The 16,979-nt window shown below is 42.4% G+C and overlaps 1 protein-coding gene across 2 annotated transcripts in view; it reads right to left on the bottom strand.

Moving 5' to 3' along the window:
- The window catches only part of SLC35F2 (solute carrier family 35 member F2), a 70,987-nt gene extending 54,242 nt beyond the window's left edge, over positions 1-16,745 (bottom strand). The window contains exon 1 of one of the 2 annotated variants that reach the window (XM_053670369.1): positions 16,681-16,745. In XM_053670369.1, coding sequence (XP_053526344.1) covers positions 16,681-16,715 — 35 coding nt within the window. In that variant the 5' untranslated portion in view covers positions 16,716-16,745. Of the gene's footprint in view, positions 1-8,264; positions 8,648-16,680 lie in introns of those variants that run through there. The other variant, XM_037161847.2, reaches the window with a different exon arrangement.
- Between the last annotated feature and the right edge of the window lie 234 nt (positions 16,746-16,979).

The raw sequence follows: 16,979 nt of genomic DNA, 5'->3' as shown, positions 1-16,979 counted from the left end.
GGAACCTGAGAGGGAGACAGCCAGATACAGAGGGTCACCTCCTTAGAGATGACATCTAGGCCTCAGCTGTATTTCAGTTCCAGGCCCAGAAAAGCAGCAAAACCAGGTGAGTGACCCCAGAACGAACTACAGTGACTAAGACCCCTTGCCCTGGCGCTGACCAATCAGTGAGGACCATGATCCTGCAAGGGCACATCCTGAGAACGGATCAATGTTGTGAAATCTTTCCTGTACAAAGATAAGAACCCAACACCACCAGCCATCCCCAGGCAAATCCATCCAGGGCTAGACTCGTGTCCCGTTGACACTAGGAGCTGGAAACCACCTGGGTGTCCATCACTGGAGGACCAAGAAGCACAGAATTGTCTGCAGCAGTTAGTGAAAAACAATGGGCTAAATCAGTCGACTGGGGCGATTTTGTCCCCTAAAGAGGCACTTGACAATGTCTGGAGAGATTTTTGCTTGTCATAACTCAGAGGTGAGGGGTCAGGGGTACTCTGGCAGCTTTACCCTGGGTAAAGGCCAGGGGTGCTGCTATTTCCCTACAAGGAACAGGACAGCTCCCACAGCAAGAATCATTCAACCCAAAATGTTGGTAAAGCTGCAGTGCGGAAATACTGGACTAGATGAACAAAACAACATGACTGAGTCACACGGTACTGAACAAAAAACTTCATTTTAACAAAGAGATGATCAAATTCAGCCTAAAATAGTGACTCTTTTTCCAAAAGTATTTATAAGAGCACTAATGAGTAAAATGGCTACACTTCCAAGGAAGACTTTGTTTTTATTTACCAATGAGTTTATTTTTAACTGAAGTATAATTAACATAAAGTTATATTAGTTTCATGTTTACAACATAATTATTCAATGTTTGTATACATTGTGAAATGATCACTCTTAGAGACTAATAAAATTATTACTTGTAAAAGCTTTTATAATGATTATCAAATCTATATTATTAACTTAAAATTAGAGCTGTAATAAAACATGTTACAATGTATTTACCTGCAAAGCATAATGTCAGACACTAAAATTTACTGATTTGATTGAGCAAATTATAATCTAAGGATTTGGTAGCTTTGAAATCTCTCAGTAAAATGTGGAAGGGCTGCTTAAATAAATAAATAAATAAATAAATAAATAAAAGATGAGATCTATTATAAAAATTCCTATTTGGAATTCATTCATTCCAAATTCAATTATTCATTCACTCATTCAATTCATCCATTCAATTATCTGATATTAATTGCGTATCTGTTGCAAGGTAGATGCTGTGCTTGGCAGAGTAGACCAGAGTGATCAGCCCTGGCTGGTGTGGCTCAGTGGATTGAGCACAGGCCTGTGAACCAAAGGATCGCCTGTTCAATTCCCAGTCAGGGCGCATGCCTGATGTGGGCCAGGTCCCTGGTGGGGGGATGTGTGAGAGGCAACCACACACTGATATTTCTCTCCCTCTCTTTCTCCCTCCCTTTCCCTCTCTCAAAAAACAAATAAATAAATAAAAATCTTTTAAAAAAAACAAAGAAAATTTTTAAAAAATGACAGTGATCAATACTAAAGATTCTTTGTCTCCTGGAGTCTAGTAGAAGAAGCAGATATTAAGGAAATAATTACAGAAATAAAAGGGAGATGGGAGGAGATATTTTGGAGAATAGTACGATCTAGATTTTCCCAGTTCTCCACTTGAACAGGCCACAAAAAGTCCCTCAATTTACATCTTCGCTTAAATAACACTGCAGAACAGTAACCTTTGCAGGGCTCCACACCAGCTTAGGATTGTACTGTCCATACAGTGAGAGTTCCATAGATGTTTGGTGAGTAAATAGATGAGTGCTGTACAGTTAAACACCACTAAATGACTCCTTCAAAAATTTCTGGGTTCAATTTTTGAAACAGGAAAGTAAACAGAAAGGAGGAATCAAAGGGCCAGACTCTTTGCTAGACAAGAACAAGGAGTATATATGTAGATTGACTAGCTACTATTCTTCCCTCCACAAGCCATGCCCTCTCATAACAAGCTACTTGCAGTTCCTCCCGTAAAACTCTTTAGCGCCTCCAAGGCTGACTGCCCTTTCCTCACCTGGTCCACCTGGAAAACTCTTATTCACGCTTCAGAATCCTTATCTCCTTATTGAGCTCCCCAACCCTACCTCACCCTGGGGGACTCCGTCTCTGCCCTCATGCTACCTGTATTTTGGCCTCACCTCTAAAGCACTTACGATAACCTCATAAACTCTTACCATAATTTAACCATGAGCTCTCTTAGGAACAGGACCAAAGCCTATTCATCTTTGTAGCCTAGGACTAGTCTAGAACCTAGAACATGATAAATACTCAAGGTTTAGCATACAGAAGAACAAATGAATGAATGAACACATGTCCTGTACAGTGCTACAAAAAGGACAGGATAAAATTTATGCCCTCAAAAAGCTTACCATCTATTCATTGGGAAAGCATAAATATATAAAATAATAACTAAAGATTTTTGCTACAGATATAAACTTGATAGTCATCATACAAAATATGCATTTTTAAATGTGAATTAAAATAACATATTACAATGTAAACTGCTAGATGGCATACAATTAAATAAATCTTCAGGTATTCCTGGAAACACATCTCCTCCTCCTACAGCGTTTGTCATTTGAATTGACAGGAATAAATGACAAAAGAAAAACATATATGCAGAGTCCATTTGGAAACACATAGAGCTCATTATTATGAATGCTTGGCACATAGTGATTAATTACTCATAAACTTTTATTGAATGAATGACCTGATATTCCTAATCATAGAGAAAAGTTATCTCTGTGCTAATAAGGCAGGTACATGAACAAGTGGGGTTACCTAGAATATATCCTTCTCATAATGAAAACAGAACCAGCTCTAGACCCCAAATTTTTCTCCTGACTTAAGGACCAAGTTGCCAAAGGGTATTCTTACCCACTTTTGCTGTAAGGAGTAGAAGAATTAATTGTGTGGTCACAAACCATCCCTCTATCTCTTATCCATGTGATAATAACACATCTAACTCACCAATATCTCTCCATCCCCCATGGTTCCCTCGCCAGGGTTGGTGACTCATGGAGCAAAACTCAAATTTAGGAGATGACTTATAATACTGAGAGTTTAAAATATTGAGTATAAGGAATACTGGAGTTCCAGACAAGATGGAGGTGTAGGTGGAAACACTGTGCCTCCTCCTCGTATAACCAACTTTAAAGACAACAAAGTTTTAGTAACAAAAATGCAACCAAAACACAGAAAATTGAACTGTATGGAAGTCCAACAACAATGAACCATTCAGCCAGACCAGTAAGAGGGGCAGAGTCAGTGGCTGGCAGAGCTGGGTCCCCGCAGGAAAAACTGGCCAGACCAACCCAGGCACTCTGGCGCGGTTGGCAGATCCCAGGCGTGGGCTGGCAAGGGGCAGACCCAGTGGGGGTGCAAGGCGACTGGCTGACTGCAGTCACACATTCACAATCAGATAAACAAGGCAAAGGAGCGAGCAGTGAGACAGACTGCGCAACCCAGGGCCCCGGTGCCAGGAAATAAAGCCTAAAAGCACCAATTGGAAAAACTTTCAGGAGTCAAGGTACCGGGAGAGATTCCCGGGCCCACAGAGAGTTAACTGGAGAGACCCACAGGGTCCTGGAGGGTGCACAAGCCCACACATCTGGGAACTAGGACCAGAAGGGCCCAATTTGCTTGTGGGAAGCAGCAGAGGGGACCGAAATCCAAGAGAGAGCAGAAAAAAACACCATTGCCCCTCTCAACCCCACCCCCACATACAGTGTCACAACCCAGAAACGTGGGTGGCCCCTCCCTGGTGAACACCTAAGGCTCCACCCCTCATATATAATAGGTGCAACCTGACCAGAAATGGCTCAATCAGAAGAACAAATCAAAGCCGCAGAGCCAATACTTCTAAGTGTCCAAGAGATAGCCAACCTATTGGATGCACAGTTCAAAACACTGGTGATCAGGATGCTCACAGAACTGGTTGATTTTAGTCACAAATTAGATGAAAAAATGAATGCTAAACTAAGTGAAATAAAGCAAATGTACAGGGATCCAATAGTGATGGGAAGGAAACTGGGACTCAAATCAATTGAGTGGACCAGAAGGAAGAAAAAAACAACCAACAGAAAACAATAAAGAAACAAGAATTCAAAAAAAATGAGGAGAGGCTTAGGAACCTCCAAGACACCTTTAAACATTCCAACATCCGAATTATAGGGGTACCAGAAGGGGAAGGGGAAAGCAACAAGTGGAAAACTTATCTGAACAAATAGTAAAGGAAAACTTTCGCAATCTGGCAAAAGAAATAGACTTCCAGGAAATCCAGGAAGCTCAGAGAGTCCCAAAGAAGTTGGACCCAAGAAGGAACACACCAAGGCACATCATAATTACATTAGCCAAGATTAAAATGAAGGAGAGAATCCTAGAAGCAGTAAGAGATAAGGGGACAGTCACCTACAAAGGAATTCCCATCAGACTGTCAGCAGATTTCTCAAAAGAGACCTTACAGGCAAGAAGGGGCTGGAAAGAGGTATTCCAAGTCATGAAATCTAAAGACCTACAACCAAGATTGCTCTATCTAGCAAGGCTTTCATTTAGAATGGAAGGACAGATAAAGTGCTTCTCAGATAAGGTCAAGTTCAAAGAGTTCATCATCACCAAGCCCTTATTATATGAAATGTTAAAGGACTTATCTAAGAAAAAGAAGATAAAAAATATGAACAGTGAAAGGACAACAAACTCAGTTATTAACAACCACACCTAAAACAAAAGCAAACTAAGCAGACAACTAGATCAGGAGCAGAACCATAGAAATGGAGATCACATGGAGGGTTAGTAACAGGGCGGGGGGTGGGGGGGAGAAGGGCTAGAGACTAAGTAGTATAAACGGTAGGTAGAAAATAGACAGGGGAGAGGACAAGAATAGTATGGGAAATACAGAATCTAAAGAACTTGTGACACATGGACATGAACTACAGGGGGGGAATGGGGGGAGTGGGTGTGCAGGGTGGAGGGGAATGAAGGGGGGGAAATGGGACAACTGTAATGGCATATTTAATGAAACATATTTAAAAAATTATAGGTGAACATGGCTAACATAATAAAAAAAAAAGGAGTACTGGATATCTGGTAAAATGCACTTTTCTGATTGATGGGTAAAACAGAAGAAAATATGAACCAGAATCCAAATGTCTGTGAAACCAGAAAAGTCAGTGTCCGTGCTACCTGTCACTACCAGAACCAATAAGTAGAGACAAGGATAGAATCTTTATGAACGCTTTATTCAGATACTAGCAATATGAGGAGACAGTGGGTTATGTACCCTCAAAAAGCATCTTAAAATCTCATCTGGAGCTGATCTTTTTATAAAATGAAGAAAGGGTAGATAAGCAGTTTGGAAAAAAAGATTAATTGGATAAGAGCTACATCAATTTTCCTAGTACTTCTTTATCTGTTCACCAACAACTCTTAACCTGTGTCACAGACATTCCCTCCCTGGAACACAATGGCTCAGATACCCAGACCCCCTGGAGTCATGTGGTCATGGATTCCAGTTGCTGGAATAACAGCTTTCCATGTGCATTAATCTCTTAAACCTGTCGACTATGATTGAAGCTAAAGTCTTTAACTCTTGAATTTCTCTATCATCTGAACTGTTGCCAGAGGTAAGACTGACACCCTGAACGACCTGAAGATCTCTGCCAACAATAGCAACAAAAAAGGTCCAGCCCAAGACTCTCAGAATAAATAAACATCGATAAAGAGAAAAGTGCAGGATGTATGGCAGGAGGGAAAGGAAGCCTCAAGGCCTTCTGTCATCCCTCATTCATTCACTCATTCATGTGCTAAGGATTGTGGAAAATAAAAAGTGAAAAAGACAATTCTGCTGTTAAGCACTTTCCTTACCAGAAATGTAAGACACCTACAGTTATTACACAAGGAAGAAAGTAAATATCCACAAGGGAGATACAGTAAAAGTATGTTCAGAGACAGAAGAAATCTCATATTTAGGAAGCTATTAGATACTTCTGATCGCAAAACATACCAGGATTTTTAAGTTTTTAGAATATTAAGTTGTGGCTGGTGTGGCTCAGTGAATTGAGCACCAGCCTGTGAACCAAAGGGTCTCAGGTTCAATTCCTGGTCAGGGCACATGCCCAAGTTGCAGGCCAGGCCCCCTGTTGGGGGCATGCGAGAGGCAACTGATTGATGTGTCTCTTGTGCATTGATGTCTCTCTCCCTCTCTCCCTTCTTTCCTCTCTAAAAATAAATAAGTAAATAAGATCTTTAAAGTTAAATGAATAAATAAAATATTAGAACACTAAGAGAAAAAAATCAATGCTAATCCTTGTTACATCTTGCTTAAATGACATCTGCCATACTGTCTGTCCCAACATAAGGGCTGCTGGCATCTGTTGGGGCAACACCACATTTTCCCATCACCAGGGAATGGAGAGCTGATGATGAAACGTGGAGTAGCACGAGCCGGCTGTCTGCCCACTCCTGCGTAGTCAGCCACTTAATCCTCACAACATCCCCAAAGTAGGTACTGTTATTATCTCCACTTTACAAATAAGAGGGGAGTGGCGGTGGTGAGGGAACTGGAGACAACTGTACTTGAACAACAATTGAAAAAGAGAGAAAGGAAAAAAAAGCAAATAAGAAAACTGTGGCCCTGGTTGGTATAGCTCAGTGGATTGAGTGCAGACTCTGAAACAAAGCCTCACCAGTTCACTTCCCAGTCAGGGCACATGCCTGGGTTGCAGGCCAGGTCCCCAGTGGGAGCCACGTGAAAGGCAACCATACAATGATGATGTTTCTCACATTCTCTTTGTCCCTCCCATCCCCCTCTCTAAAAATAAACAAATAACATCTTTTTTTAAAAAAAGAAAAAGAAAAAATGGGGCAGAGAAGTTAAGTGACTTGCCCACGGTCACCCAGGTAGTAAGCAGCACAGACGGGATTGGAATCCAAAATCCGTGGCCTTAGCCATTTACACTACACTGCCTCCCAGCTGAGAACTTCTGGTTAAATTTTTCAGGACTTACACAGTTGCATGATACAGGTGATTTTTGGTCAGCTTTCCCCTTTAAATACATCTATCTATTTAACACTATACTTACTTATATATGACAAAAATACATGCACCACTATTGATCTAGTTTTGAAAATGGTGTGGCTTTTCAGTACACACTTTTCACAATCTTTAAAGAGAACTTCTCTTTGTTAATCTGAAAAAAAAATCAAATGCCTGTTTCAAATGCCTGGTCCACTCAATGAGAAGTAACAGTGGGCAGGCGTGGTTAAAGCTGCAGTTTAGACGGCTTGCGCTACACCATTCCTTACAGGTCATCTCATGGCCTTAGGCAAACAGCTTAGCCTTGTTTATTACTTTCCCATCTGCAAAGTGGGTGTGAGAACAGTGGGGTCTCATGAAGTAATAAGGATGAGCTGATATTAACCATTTTCATTGCTAACTCAGCTCAGGACTTGACACAGCGAACGCTCACTAAATGATGGCTTTCATTATTTAGATCCTGAGTGATTTCTATTTACAGAACTCGTGTCCTCCAGTAGCCCCAGAAATGCTTTGTCTGTCTCAGAATCGCTATCAATTCCTTAAGCGCATTCTATTTCCCACGGAGCCCAAAGACACTACAAGAAGGCTCCCCTGGACCCCAGCCTGGAGGTGGCTATGTCGCCTCGCTCAGGCCCCAGGCCCGGAAAGGAGGCAGGCTCTAGACTACCTCCGGGCGGCAGCACAGAACTTAACCCAGATTTCTCACTTGGGTGAACTCATCTGTTAGGGGTGAATCCGGGCCCTGTCAGACGTGCTCTGCTGCAGGAGGACCAGGGGCGCTGGCGCCACCAGGAGTAGTTCACCCATCTGCCAAGCCCAAGGGTGAACACCCCTCCTTCACAGCATCCCCGGGGACTTCGCCCCCTCCCAACTGGTAGGCCACCGGTGACTGATCTGACAACGCCAACAGGGTGAATTTCCCCCAATCTTCTGCTATCCATGCCCCTGATCGGTAAGAAGGGGCCGAGGGAGGAGCCGCAAGAGCTTCCCAAAGCCAGGTGAAGAGCTCCATCCCTGGCGCACATGTTGAGTCGCCGGAGCCAGTTCCAAAGTCCGCGCACCGCCGCCTCTCCCCGGCTGCCGGCCGTGTGCTCCGCAGCCACGTGTGAGCGGATCCCGCGCGCAGCTCCGCAGCGCTCCCGCCGCCCCTGCCACTCACCAGGTGAAGACTTTGCCTTTTATCCTGCGCAGCAGGCCGGTGACTGCGCCCCTCGCTCCCTGTGCCTGCGGCGGCGGCGGCGGCGGCGGCGGCGGGGTGCCGCTTCCCGCGGGCGGCGAAACTACCTCCATCGGGGCGCGTGCGGTCTCCGGAGCCCGGAACCCCCCGAAGTGCCGGGGCCCGGAAGACGGGAGGCGGCGCCTGCGGGCCGCCGGGGACTCGGCTCGGGCCCTGCGCCCGCGCTCCCGCGCCGCTTGCTGGGTCCTCTCTCCGGCTTCTCCTGCGGGCTCCTTCTGCGGCAAATCATTAACTGTCAAGCCCCCGGGGCCAGACAAGAATACATTTGCAACCTGGCACCTCCGCGGGAGCTGGAGGAGAAAGGGCGCTTTTTTTCCGCCTTAGCTGTCGAGCCTCCGTGTTGGGTGACACCCAATCTGCACTTCAGGTTTTTATGGTCCCTTATTAAAAATGAGCGAATGAGGTGATACAAGGTTATGCCCGCGCGTCCTAACTTAAGAAGCCTTGATTTAGCAGCTGCCTGAACTTTGCTAACTGGAAAGAACCGGCTGGCCGCTCCCTCGATCTCCCAGACTCCCTCCCTCTGACTAATTTGGAAAACATTTTCCATCCAAAGGAACTGAAGATGCTTTAGTTCTGTTTCTTTTCCTCGAAAAACATGGGTAAAACCTTGAAAGGATCCTGGAAACATGTCTTTGTGGTGTGTCTGCTTCCTCACCATGTGTTCAGTTTGCTTTTCAGTGTATCTGGGAGACACCCTCCTGGGCGCTCCCCCCCCCCCCCCCGGCCCGGGCCACGCCTTCCTCCCCGGGCTTTTGTGGACCAGGAGGGACCAGCCGGAGGGGTCCAAAAGTTCCTCTCGCTGGCAGGGCTTCTGTGGGCCTGGGAGACTCCTGCTTCCGGAAAAGAGATCAGGAAGACAAAAGAAAAGGTACTGGGGTCATTTTTACTCCTACTACCTCATTGGGCAAAAGGACAGGACGTGGAGATGAGGAAGAAGCATAACAAAAGTAACTTCAAAGGGGTTGACAGTTCAGTGAGGAGATTCTAAGAAAGAAAATAAATTTTGAAAAAAATGAAATGCAGCTTTCGAAACCCCAAGTGCAGCAACTACAGGAACCCTAAATTCTAAGTGAAGTGATTTTTTTGTAATTGTTGAAGTGATATGGGGGAAAAAAAAACCCAGAAAATTAAGAACATGGTCATCCATAGAGGGCTAACTGAATAGTATGTATGGCACAACCTCATTGTGAAACACTATGACAACATGGAAAAAATGCAAAAGAGCTATACCGGCCCTTGAAAGGAATTTTCTTTAGTTATTTTTGAGTAAAAAGGTAAGATGCAGAAAAGTAAGTACATTTTAAATGATCTCATTTTTATAAAGCCTCCAAACCATTAAACCTTGTACACTGTTGATGCTGAATTTTTACCTGAGCACTGTAGACCTGGAAAATAGTGATGGTTAAGAAAACTGCTGTAGTAGGCAGTTAGCCAGGCTGGAGCTGAGCAGGAACAACAGGCCAGGTACAGAAGGTCACCAAGGTGGAAGGCCCCGGGAGCCTAGCAACGGACAATTATAAGGTGGGACCTTATCCAGGGTGACCTTTCTTCCCCTAGCTTATTGCTAGTCATATGGTTTAGACCCTCCCATGACCTTTCTTCCCTGGCATGTCACCAGCCACGCAGTAGACCTCCTCAGAGGAGGAACGAAAGGAATTGAAGAATACCCTCATATGATTCCCACACAAGACCTTGCATGACTATTCCCTTAAGCATTAAGCCTTAAGAGATAACATCTAGACATATTTCAGCTGCAGGCCCGGGAAAACAGCAAGACCAGCTGGGGCAACATCATGGCTAACATCAAGACCAGTCACTGGAGACCAAAACCATGAGGGACACACCTGCACACCTGCAAAGATGATACAGATTCTATTGAGATCCTCCTCTAAGTCCTGCAGATAAAACCCCTCAAGACAAAGGAACCAGCCTGAAGCTCACTCTCACTCTCTCTCATGCCCGAGTCTCTTGTAAGTGGCATACTGCAAAGAAATGCCATTCCCCATGTGACTCATAAAACCCAGAGGTACTCTCTTTGTCACCTAGGACAAGGCCGGACTCTTGCCTCATAAATTATTACGTGAACTATCTATCTCCCCTGACTAATAGGAACAAAATGCTCCTTAACCAAACTGGTTAAATTCTTCTTCTTCCCCCAGGCCTGGGAACTTGTATCCAGTATGGCCTGAGCCAGCATATAACCCTTCCTTAACAGGCCCCCCTATGAATGTTTGCCTCAGGGTAAAACATTCCCTGATCTACTATGCAGTCTAGCAACCTTTTCATTCCACTTCCCACAGGCAGGGAATATTCTCCAACTTCCTATTGCAATACCCACGCCCCCCCCACCACCACCACACACACACCTTGCAATCCTTTCAAACAAAGTCCTTACCTAAACCAGGTTTGTTTTTCATTTCATAATATGTATGTGGTTAGTAAGCAAGGAGAAGTGTAGGTAATCTTTAAAAAATAAAGAAATACAGAAAGAAAAAGAAGAAAACGCTATTAAAATACTCCAGCATGTCTGATAGGTTCCTTTTATGTAAAAGTGTGTATTTTGTATAAATACAGGCAATTAAAAAATGGACTTAGATGTGGCAAGCTGAATAATGTCACCCCAAAAACGTGCAGTTCCTGATCCCTAGAACCTGAGACGGTTCCTTTATACAGTAGTCTCCCCTTATTCATGGTTTCACTTCCACAGTTCCAGTTACCCATAGTTACCCATGGTCCAAATATCTTAAATGGAAAATTCCTGAAATGAACAATTCATAAATTTTAAATTGTGAATCATCCCTGTGTCCACAGTATCAGTGCTGTATATACTCCTTGTTCCTCATTTAGTTCTCAGTTATCAGATGGACTCTTGCTGTATCTCAGGACTTATTTTCAAGTAACTCTTAGTTCACTTAATAGCCCCAAAGTGTAAGAGTAATGATGAAGCCATAAAGTACTTTCTTTAAGTCAAAGAGTATGTATGTATAGAGGAAAAAAAACACAGAATGTATAGGGTTTGGTACCCTCCACAGTTTTAGGTATCAGTGGGGCTCTTGAAACATATCTCCACGGATAAAGGGGACGACTATATAGCCAAAGGGGCTTTGCAGATGTGATTACATTGTACGCCTTGAGCTGAGGGAGACTATCTGAATTGTGATTGGCCATAATATAAGAGGGAAGGAAACAGAGTGGGAAGATGACACAATGATGGGGGCAAAGATTAGAGTGTTACCATTTTTTAAATTAATTTATTTTCATTGTTCAAGTACAGTTTTCTGCCTTTTACTCCCATCCCAGCCCACCCCCCAGTGCTTCCCACCTCCCTCCCATTTCCACCCCCCTAGTTTTTTTGTCCGTGTGTCCTTTATACTTGTTCCTGTACACCCTTCTTCCCCTTTTCCCCTGAAATTCCCTCCCCACTCCCCTCTGGTCGCTGTCAGCCTGTTCTCTATTTCATTGTTTTTGGTTATATTTTGCTTGCTTGTTCGTTTTGTTGTTCAGGTTCCTGTTAAAGGTGAGTGTTACAATTTGAGGATGGAGGAGGCACCACAAGCCAAGGTATAAAGGCAGCCACTAGAAGCTCAGAGCCTCGAAAAGGAAGTAGCCTTCCGAACTGTAGCCTTAGCTGGACTCCAGTGAAACTGATTTCAGACATCCGATCTCCAGAATTGTAAGAGAATAAATTTGTTTTGTCATTATGTTAGTGGTAATTTGTTATAGTGGGCATAGAAAACAAAAGCAGATGTACATACAGTAACGTGTAGAGCTCATGATATACTGTCAAGTGCAAAGAAAGTTACAGAGTTGCAGAACAATTGTATAACATAATTCCATTTCAGTAAGAACCACCAACTAAGTAACTAAGTATCTTTATATGTACATATATCTATATGCATATCTTTAGGCTTCCCTGTGTGTGTATGAGCAGCAAGAAGGCTGTGGAAGAATAGAGAGCAGGGTACTGATATTACAGTAGGGTCATGGGAGTGGTGGTGGGAATAGTGAGGAGAGGAATTCAGAGAAGAAATGGCCTCATCTCCATTTTGTGTTCTTACTGTGGGCATATTATACTTGTCCAATTTGAAAAATAATCAGTTAAGATACATTAATATGTAGTTGAATCACATTAATCCTAATTCAAAACATGTTAGATTCAGCCTATCACCTACACAGGAAAAAGAAGCCAGGAAATATAGTCTGCCACTATATGTGGACTCTAAAGTTATGAACACAATTATAGCTAATGTTTTCTAAACAGAAAAGCCTCAAAAAAAATACCAGTGGGCAGGTCTTACCACTTTTGCTCCCACTGCCCAGGTTCAAGCCACCATCACTGCTTAACTGGACTATTGGGATAAACTCCCTCTCAGCAGTCTGTTCTCTGCCCAGCAGTTAGTGTAAACCTTTTAATATACAAGTCAGATCATGGCACTCATCTCTTCAATACTGTCTTTTAAAATACTTTCAGAATAAAAGTTAAAGTCCTTCCAATGACCTGTAAGAGAATACGTGATCTGGTCCCTTGTGGCCTCTGTGACCCCATCTCTTTTCTTCCCCCTTGATCTCTAATTCAGCCACACTGGCCTTCAACTCAGCTCATCAAACAGACCAGGTACACTCCTATCTTAGGCCTCTGCATTGTTCTTCTCCCTGCCTAGAATGCTCTTCTCTCAAGTGTCCTCGTGACTTGCTCCTTCACCTCCTTCAGGTCTGCTCAAATATCCCCTTGTCAATGAAGCATTTTTTTTTTCAATAATACATTTTGATCACCCTATTAAAATGAGCAAATACTATTCCCCTAGTTCCTTACCAGTACTACTTCTCTCCTTCCCTGCTTTTTCTCCTCGGAACATTTCACCATCTGACCTATTACATATATTCTTAATTATTCGTTTATTGATCATTGCTTATTGTATCCTCCTTACAATATAAGCTTCACAAAGGTTTCTAATATATTCCCTGTGCCTAAATCAATGCTTTGCACATAGTAAGCAACCATAATTTTTTGGATTTAATTTTTTTAAGTAGCAATGGTAGTAATGTTCTAGCATTGCTCCAAAATAAGTTCATCCCTTTACTGAGGATTATTGGTCAGTCTACATTATTTTGGTATCAGGATTAAAATAAATTGAGTGGATCCATAGGCACCAATCCACAAATTTACTGAAATTTACTGGAAAAAAATTATTTAGATGTTGGAGATTTTGCACATAATAACCTTTTTACAAGTACCAGAAGGTAGCTACCACTTATTAAGCACCTACTGTGGGGGATATATTATAAATATTTTCAGTACTGTTCCAGTTATCTACTGAATGTATCAAATCATCCAAAGTTTTAGTGGCTTCAAATAATAATCATTTTATTATCTCTTGTGGTGTCTGTGGGTGACAAATTTGGAAGGTCTGGGCTAGGAGATCTGGCTCAAGGTCTTTTACGCAGTTGCAGTCAGAACGTAGCTGAAGCGAGAAGTCCCGGGGCAGGGGGACAGTGGGGAGGGGTGTTAGGGCGGGAGCACCTGGGGGCTGACCAGCATCTCTCTCTCCACTTAGTCCTCACAACCTGACGACTTTAGGGAAGCTGGTCTGCTTACCCGGAAGCTGGTTTCCCTCCTAAACCTCCACTCCCAAGCAAGTGTTCTAAGAAAAAAGACAAAATGTAGTTGATGACTTCTAGCCAGACTTTCCTGAATACACATGTAGGTAAATAAATTGAATGTATTACTCCTTGCAGTGAGGGAGGACAAGTCCCCTGGGAGAACTACAGGCTATCTAAGTAAGAGGATGTTAGAAAGAATCTACTATAGGATTTGGGCTTTGACTGAGTTATTTTGAGGAAGGGTTTGAGGATGGAGGGACGGATTCTCCAGATTGGATGCAATTCTGATGGGTATCTCAATTGTCTTCCCTACTTGGAGAGCAGAGTAAGATGAGGATAAAACTGCAATTGGTGAAGAAGTAGCCCTCACTCATTTTGACCAAGAGGAGGAGAGCTGGTATTTCGTAGCTGGCCGAGTGACCTTGTTTTGAGCTTAGACAAAATTATGAAGTGGTCTTGCTTTGTCTCATTTCATCATGGTCTCAGAGCAATCTTGTGTGAGGATAGTACATCTAAGATGTTCAGTAAGAAAAAAAATATGGCCTAGCACCTAAGTGCCAGTTCAGCTTCAAAATGTTAAAGACTGCTTTTTCACCCCTTAGTATCTCTCTTCATAACCTAGCTTCAGAAGTCACATAGCACCATAGTTACCATAATCACAAGCCCTTCCACATTCAAGGGGAGACCCCGTTATGGACTGAATATTTGTGACCTTTCTAAATTCATAGGTTGGAATCTAATTCCCAAAATGTGATGGTATTTGGAGGTGGGAACTTCGCAAAGTTACAGGGCATGAGAGTTGAACACTCCGAGAAGCCAGCAAGCTGGGTCACTCTTTTTTCCACCACGTGAGGGAGGATACAAGGAGAAGTTGGCAGTCTACAACCCAGGAGAAGGCTCTCACCAGAACCTGACCATGCCATTACCCAGATTTCAAATTTCCAACTTCCAGATTTGCAAAAACTAAATGTTTGCTATTTAAGGCACACATCTATGGTCATTTGTTACAGCAGTCCCAGTAAATGAAGACAACCCCCCCATGTCCCAGTGGAGATGCGGCAGAGTCACATGGAAGGGAGCATGAGGGATAGAAGATACTGTTGCAGCCGTCATTGAAAAATATAGTCCGCCACACGTACTTCCTAAAATGCTAGGCTTGTTAACACTTACTAACTTACTAGCACTGTTTTTTTCAGGTAAGTAAACTAAAGCTCAGAAAGATTAAGTAACATGCCCCAGATCTTCAGAATAGTAACTGACTCGTATCAGGGTCACTGAGCTGCCTCTCTGATTTAACTGACAAGCATTCCTGAGCCTCTCTTGCTTTATCTCCCTGTTTGTAAAAAATACTGTAAATGGACATACTGTCAAATCTCACAGGTAAAATCAATGGAGAACGAGTAACATGGTGGTTACCAGGTGCTGGGGGAAATGGGGAGACGTTGGTCAAAGTTCAGACTTTCGGTTGTAAAAGGAATATAGCATAATGACAACAGTTAGCAACACTGTGTTATAAACTTGAAATTTGCTGAGAGTAGATCACAAATGTTCTCACCATACCCACAAAAATGGTAACTGTGAGGTATTAAGAGAAAACCCATTCTTTTAAAAGATCCTGTTTGTAGCATCTATTAAATACATCTGTTGCCATTGTACTTGAGACTCACAAAGACAAATAGCTATCTTGTACCAGCTAAACCTTATTTGCTGTTTCAGGGGTGTTCTAAGAATCTTGGTGTCAATCTGTCTTCAATTTGAATTACCAAAAGTATGCAAGGTACCAAAAATGAGAACGTCAGAATTATTTGTCATTAAGCAAACTAAATCAATAACGTGTGTTTAGGTGCAACTTCGTTTGAAGAATTCACATTATTGCCATTGTCTTATTATAGGTCATACTGCAAATCAGTCAATCAATATTAGATGAAACCATATGTACAGACCACAGTTCTAGATGATCAGTGGTATTGGAGACATGAAAGAGGCTTTTATTCTACCTTCCATCTTTCCATTGTAACTTCTTTGCCCATGAGTTGTTAAGATATCCCTTAATATCTAAACATAAGACGTTTTTAGTTATTTTTCTACAATTGATTTCTAACTTAATTGCATAATAATGTAGCTTAGATGGTGCCAACACTTTGAAATTTGCCAAGACTAGCTTTAAGACCTAGTACATGGTCAATTTTCATAAATGTTTCATATGTGCTTAAAATAATACATATGCTGTAATGTTTTAATACATCCATTAGATCAAATTTAATAATGGTGCTCTTCAAATATTCCATCTCCTACTGATTTTTTGTGTGTTTAATCTATCAATTATTGAAACATCTGTTAAACTAGTGTTTCTAAAATTGTTGTTTTGGAACCATAAACATCAATAGCACTTGAAAACTTGTTAGAAGTGGAAATTTTGAGACTCCACCTTCAGCCTATTAAATCAGAAGCTCTGGAGGTGGGGCCAACAAACTATGTTTAGCAAAGCCTTCCTTTGGTTCTGATGCATGCTAAAGTGTGAGAACCCGTGCATTCAACATTCCCTCCGTGAAGGGGGCTTTGCCGGTTTCTCCTTGCAGATTTGCCAATTTTTGCTTTGTATATTTTAATTTTTTTCTTATTATGTACATACTACTTTTACATTGTTACTGCCCTGGCTGGTGTGGCTCAGTTGGTTGGAGTATTGTTCTGTAGCTAAAGGATTGCAGGTTCAATTCCCAGTCAGGGCACATACCTGGTTGGTGGGTTCAATCTCCAGTTCCAGCACATGAGAGAATCACTGTTTCTCTCATGTTGATGTTTCTCTCTCTCCCTTCATCTCTCTCTGAGAGAAAAAAAGAAAAAGTCCTTGAGTGAGGACAAAAAATAAAGTTTTTACTTATTTTTAATGAATTGAATATGTTACTATTATGAACTGAGGCTCTTTACCCATGGCAGTATTTCTTGTGATAGAGTCAGTTTTTTCCTGGTGCTACTATATCGGTATTGTCTCTAGCTTTTTTGTGTGTAGTTAATATTGACCTGGGGTATTTC

The sequence above is a fragment of the Artibeus jamaicensis genome, unplaced genomic scaffold (genome assembly GCF_021234435.1).
Source record: "Artibeus jamaicensis isolate MK-2021 breed Jamaican fruit bat unplaced genomic scaffold, CSHL_Jam_final contig_585, whole genome shotgun sequence".
In the NCBI taxonomy this organism is placed as follows: domain Eukaryota; kingdom Metazoa; phylum Chordata; class Mammalia; order Chiroptera; family Phyllostomidae; genus Artibeus; species Artibeus jamaicensis.
This window is presented reverse-complemented; position numbering and strand designations above follow the sequence as displayed.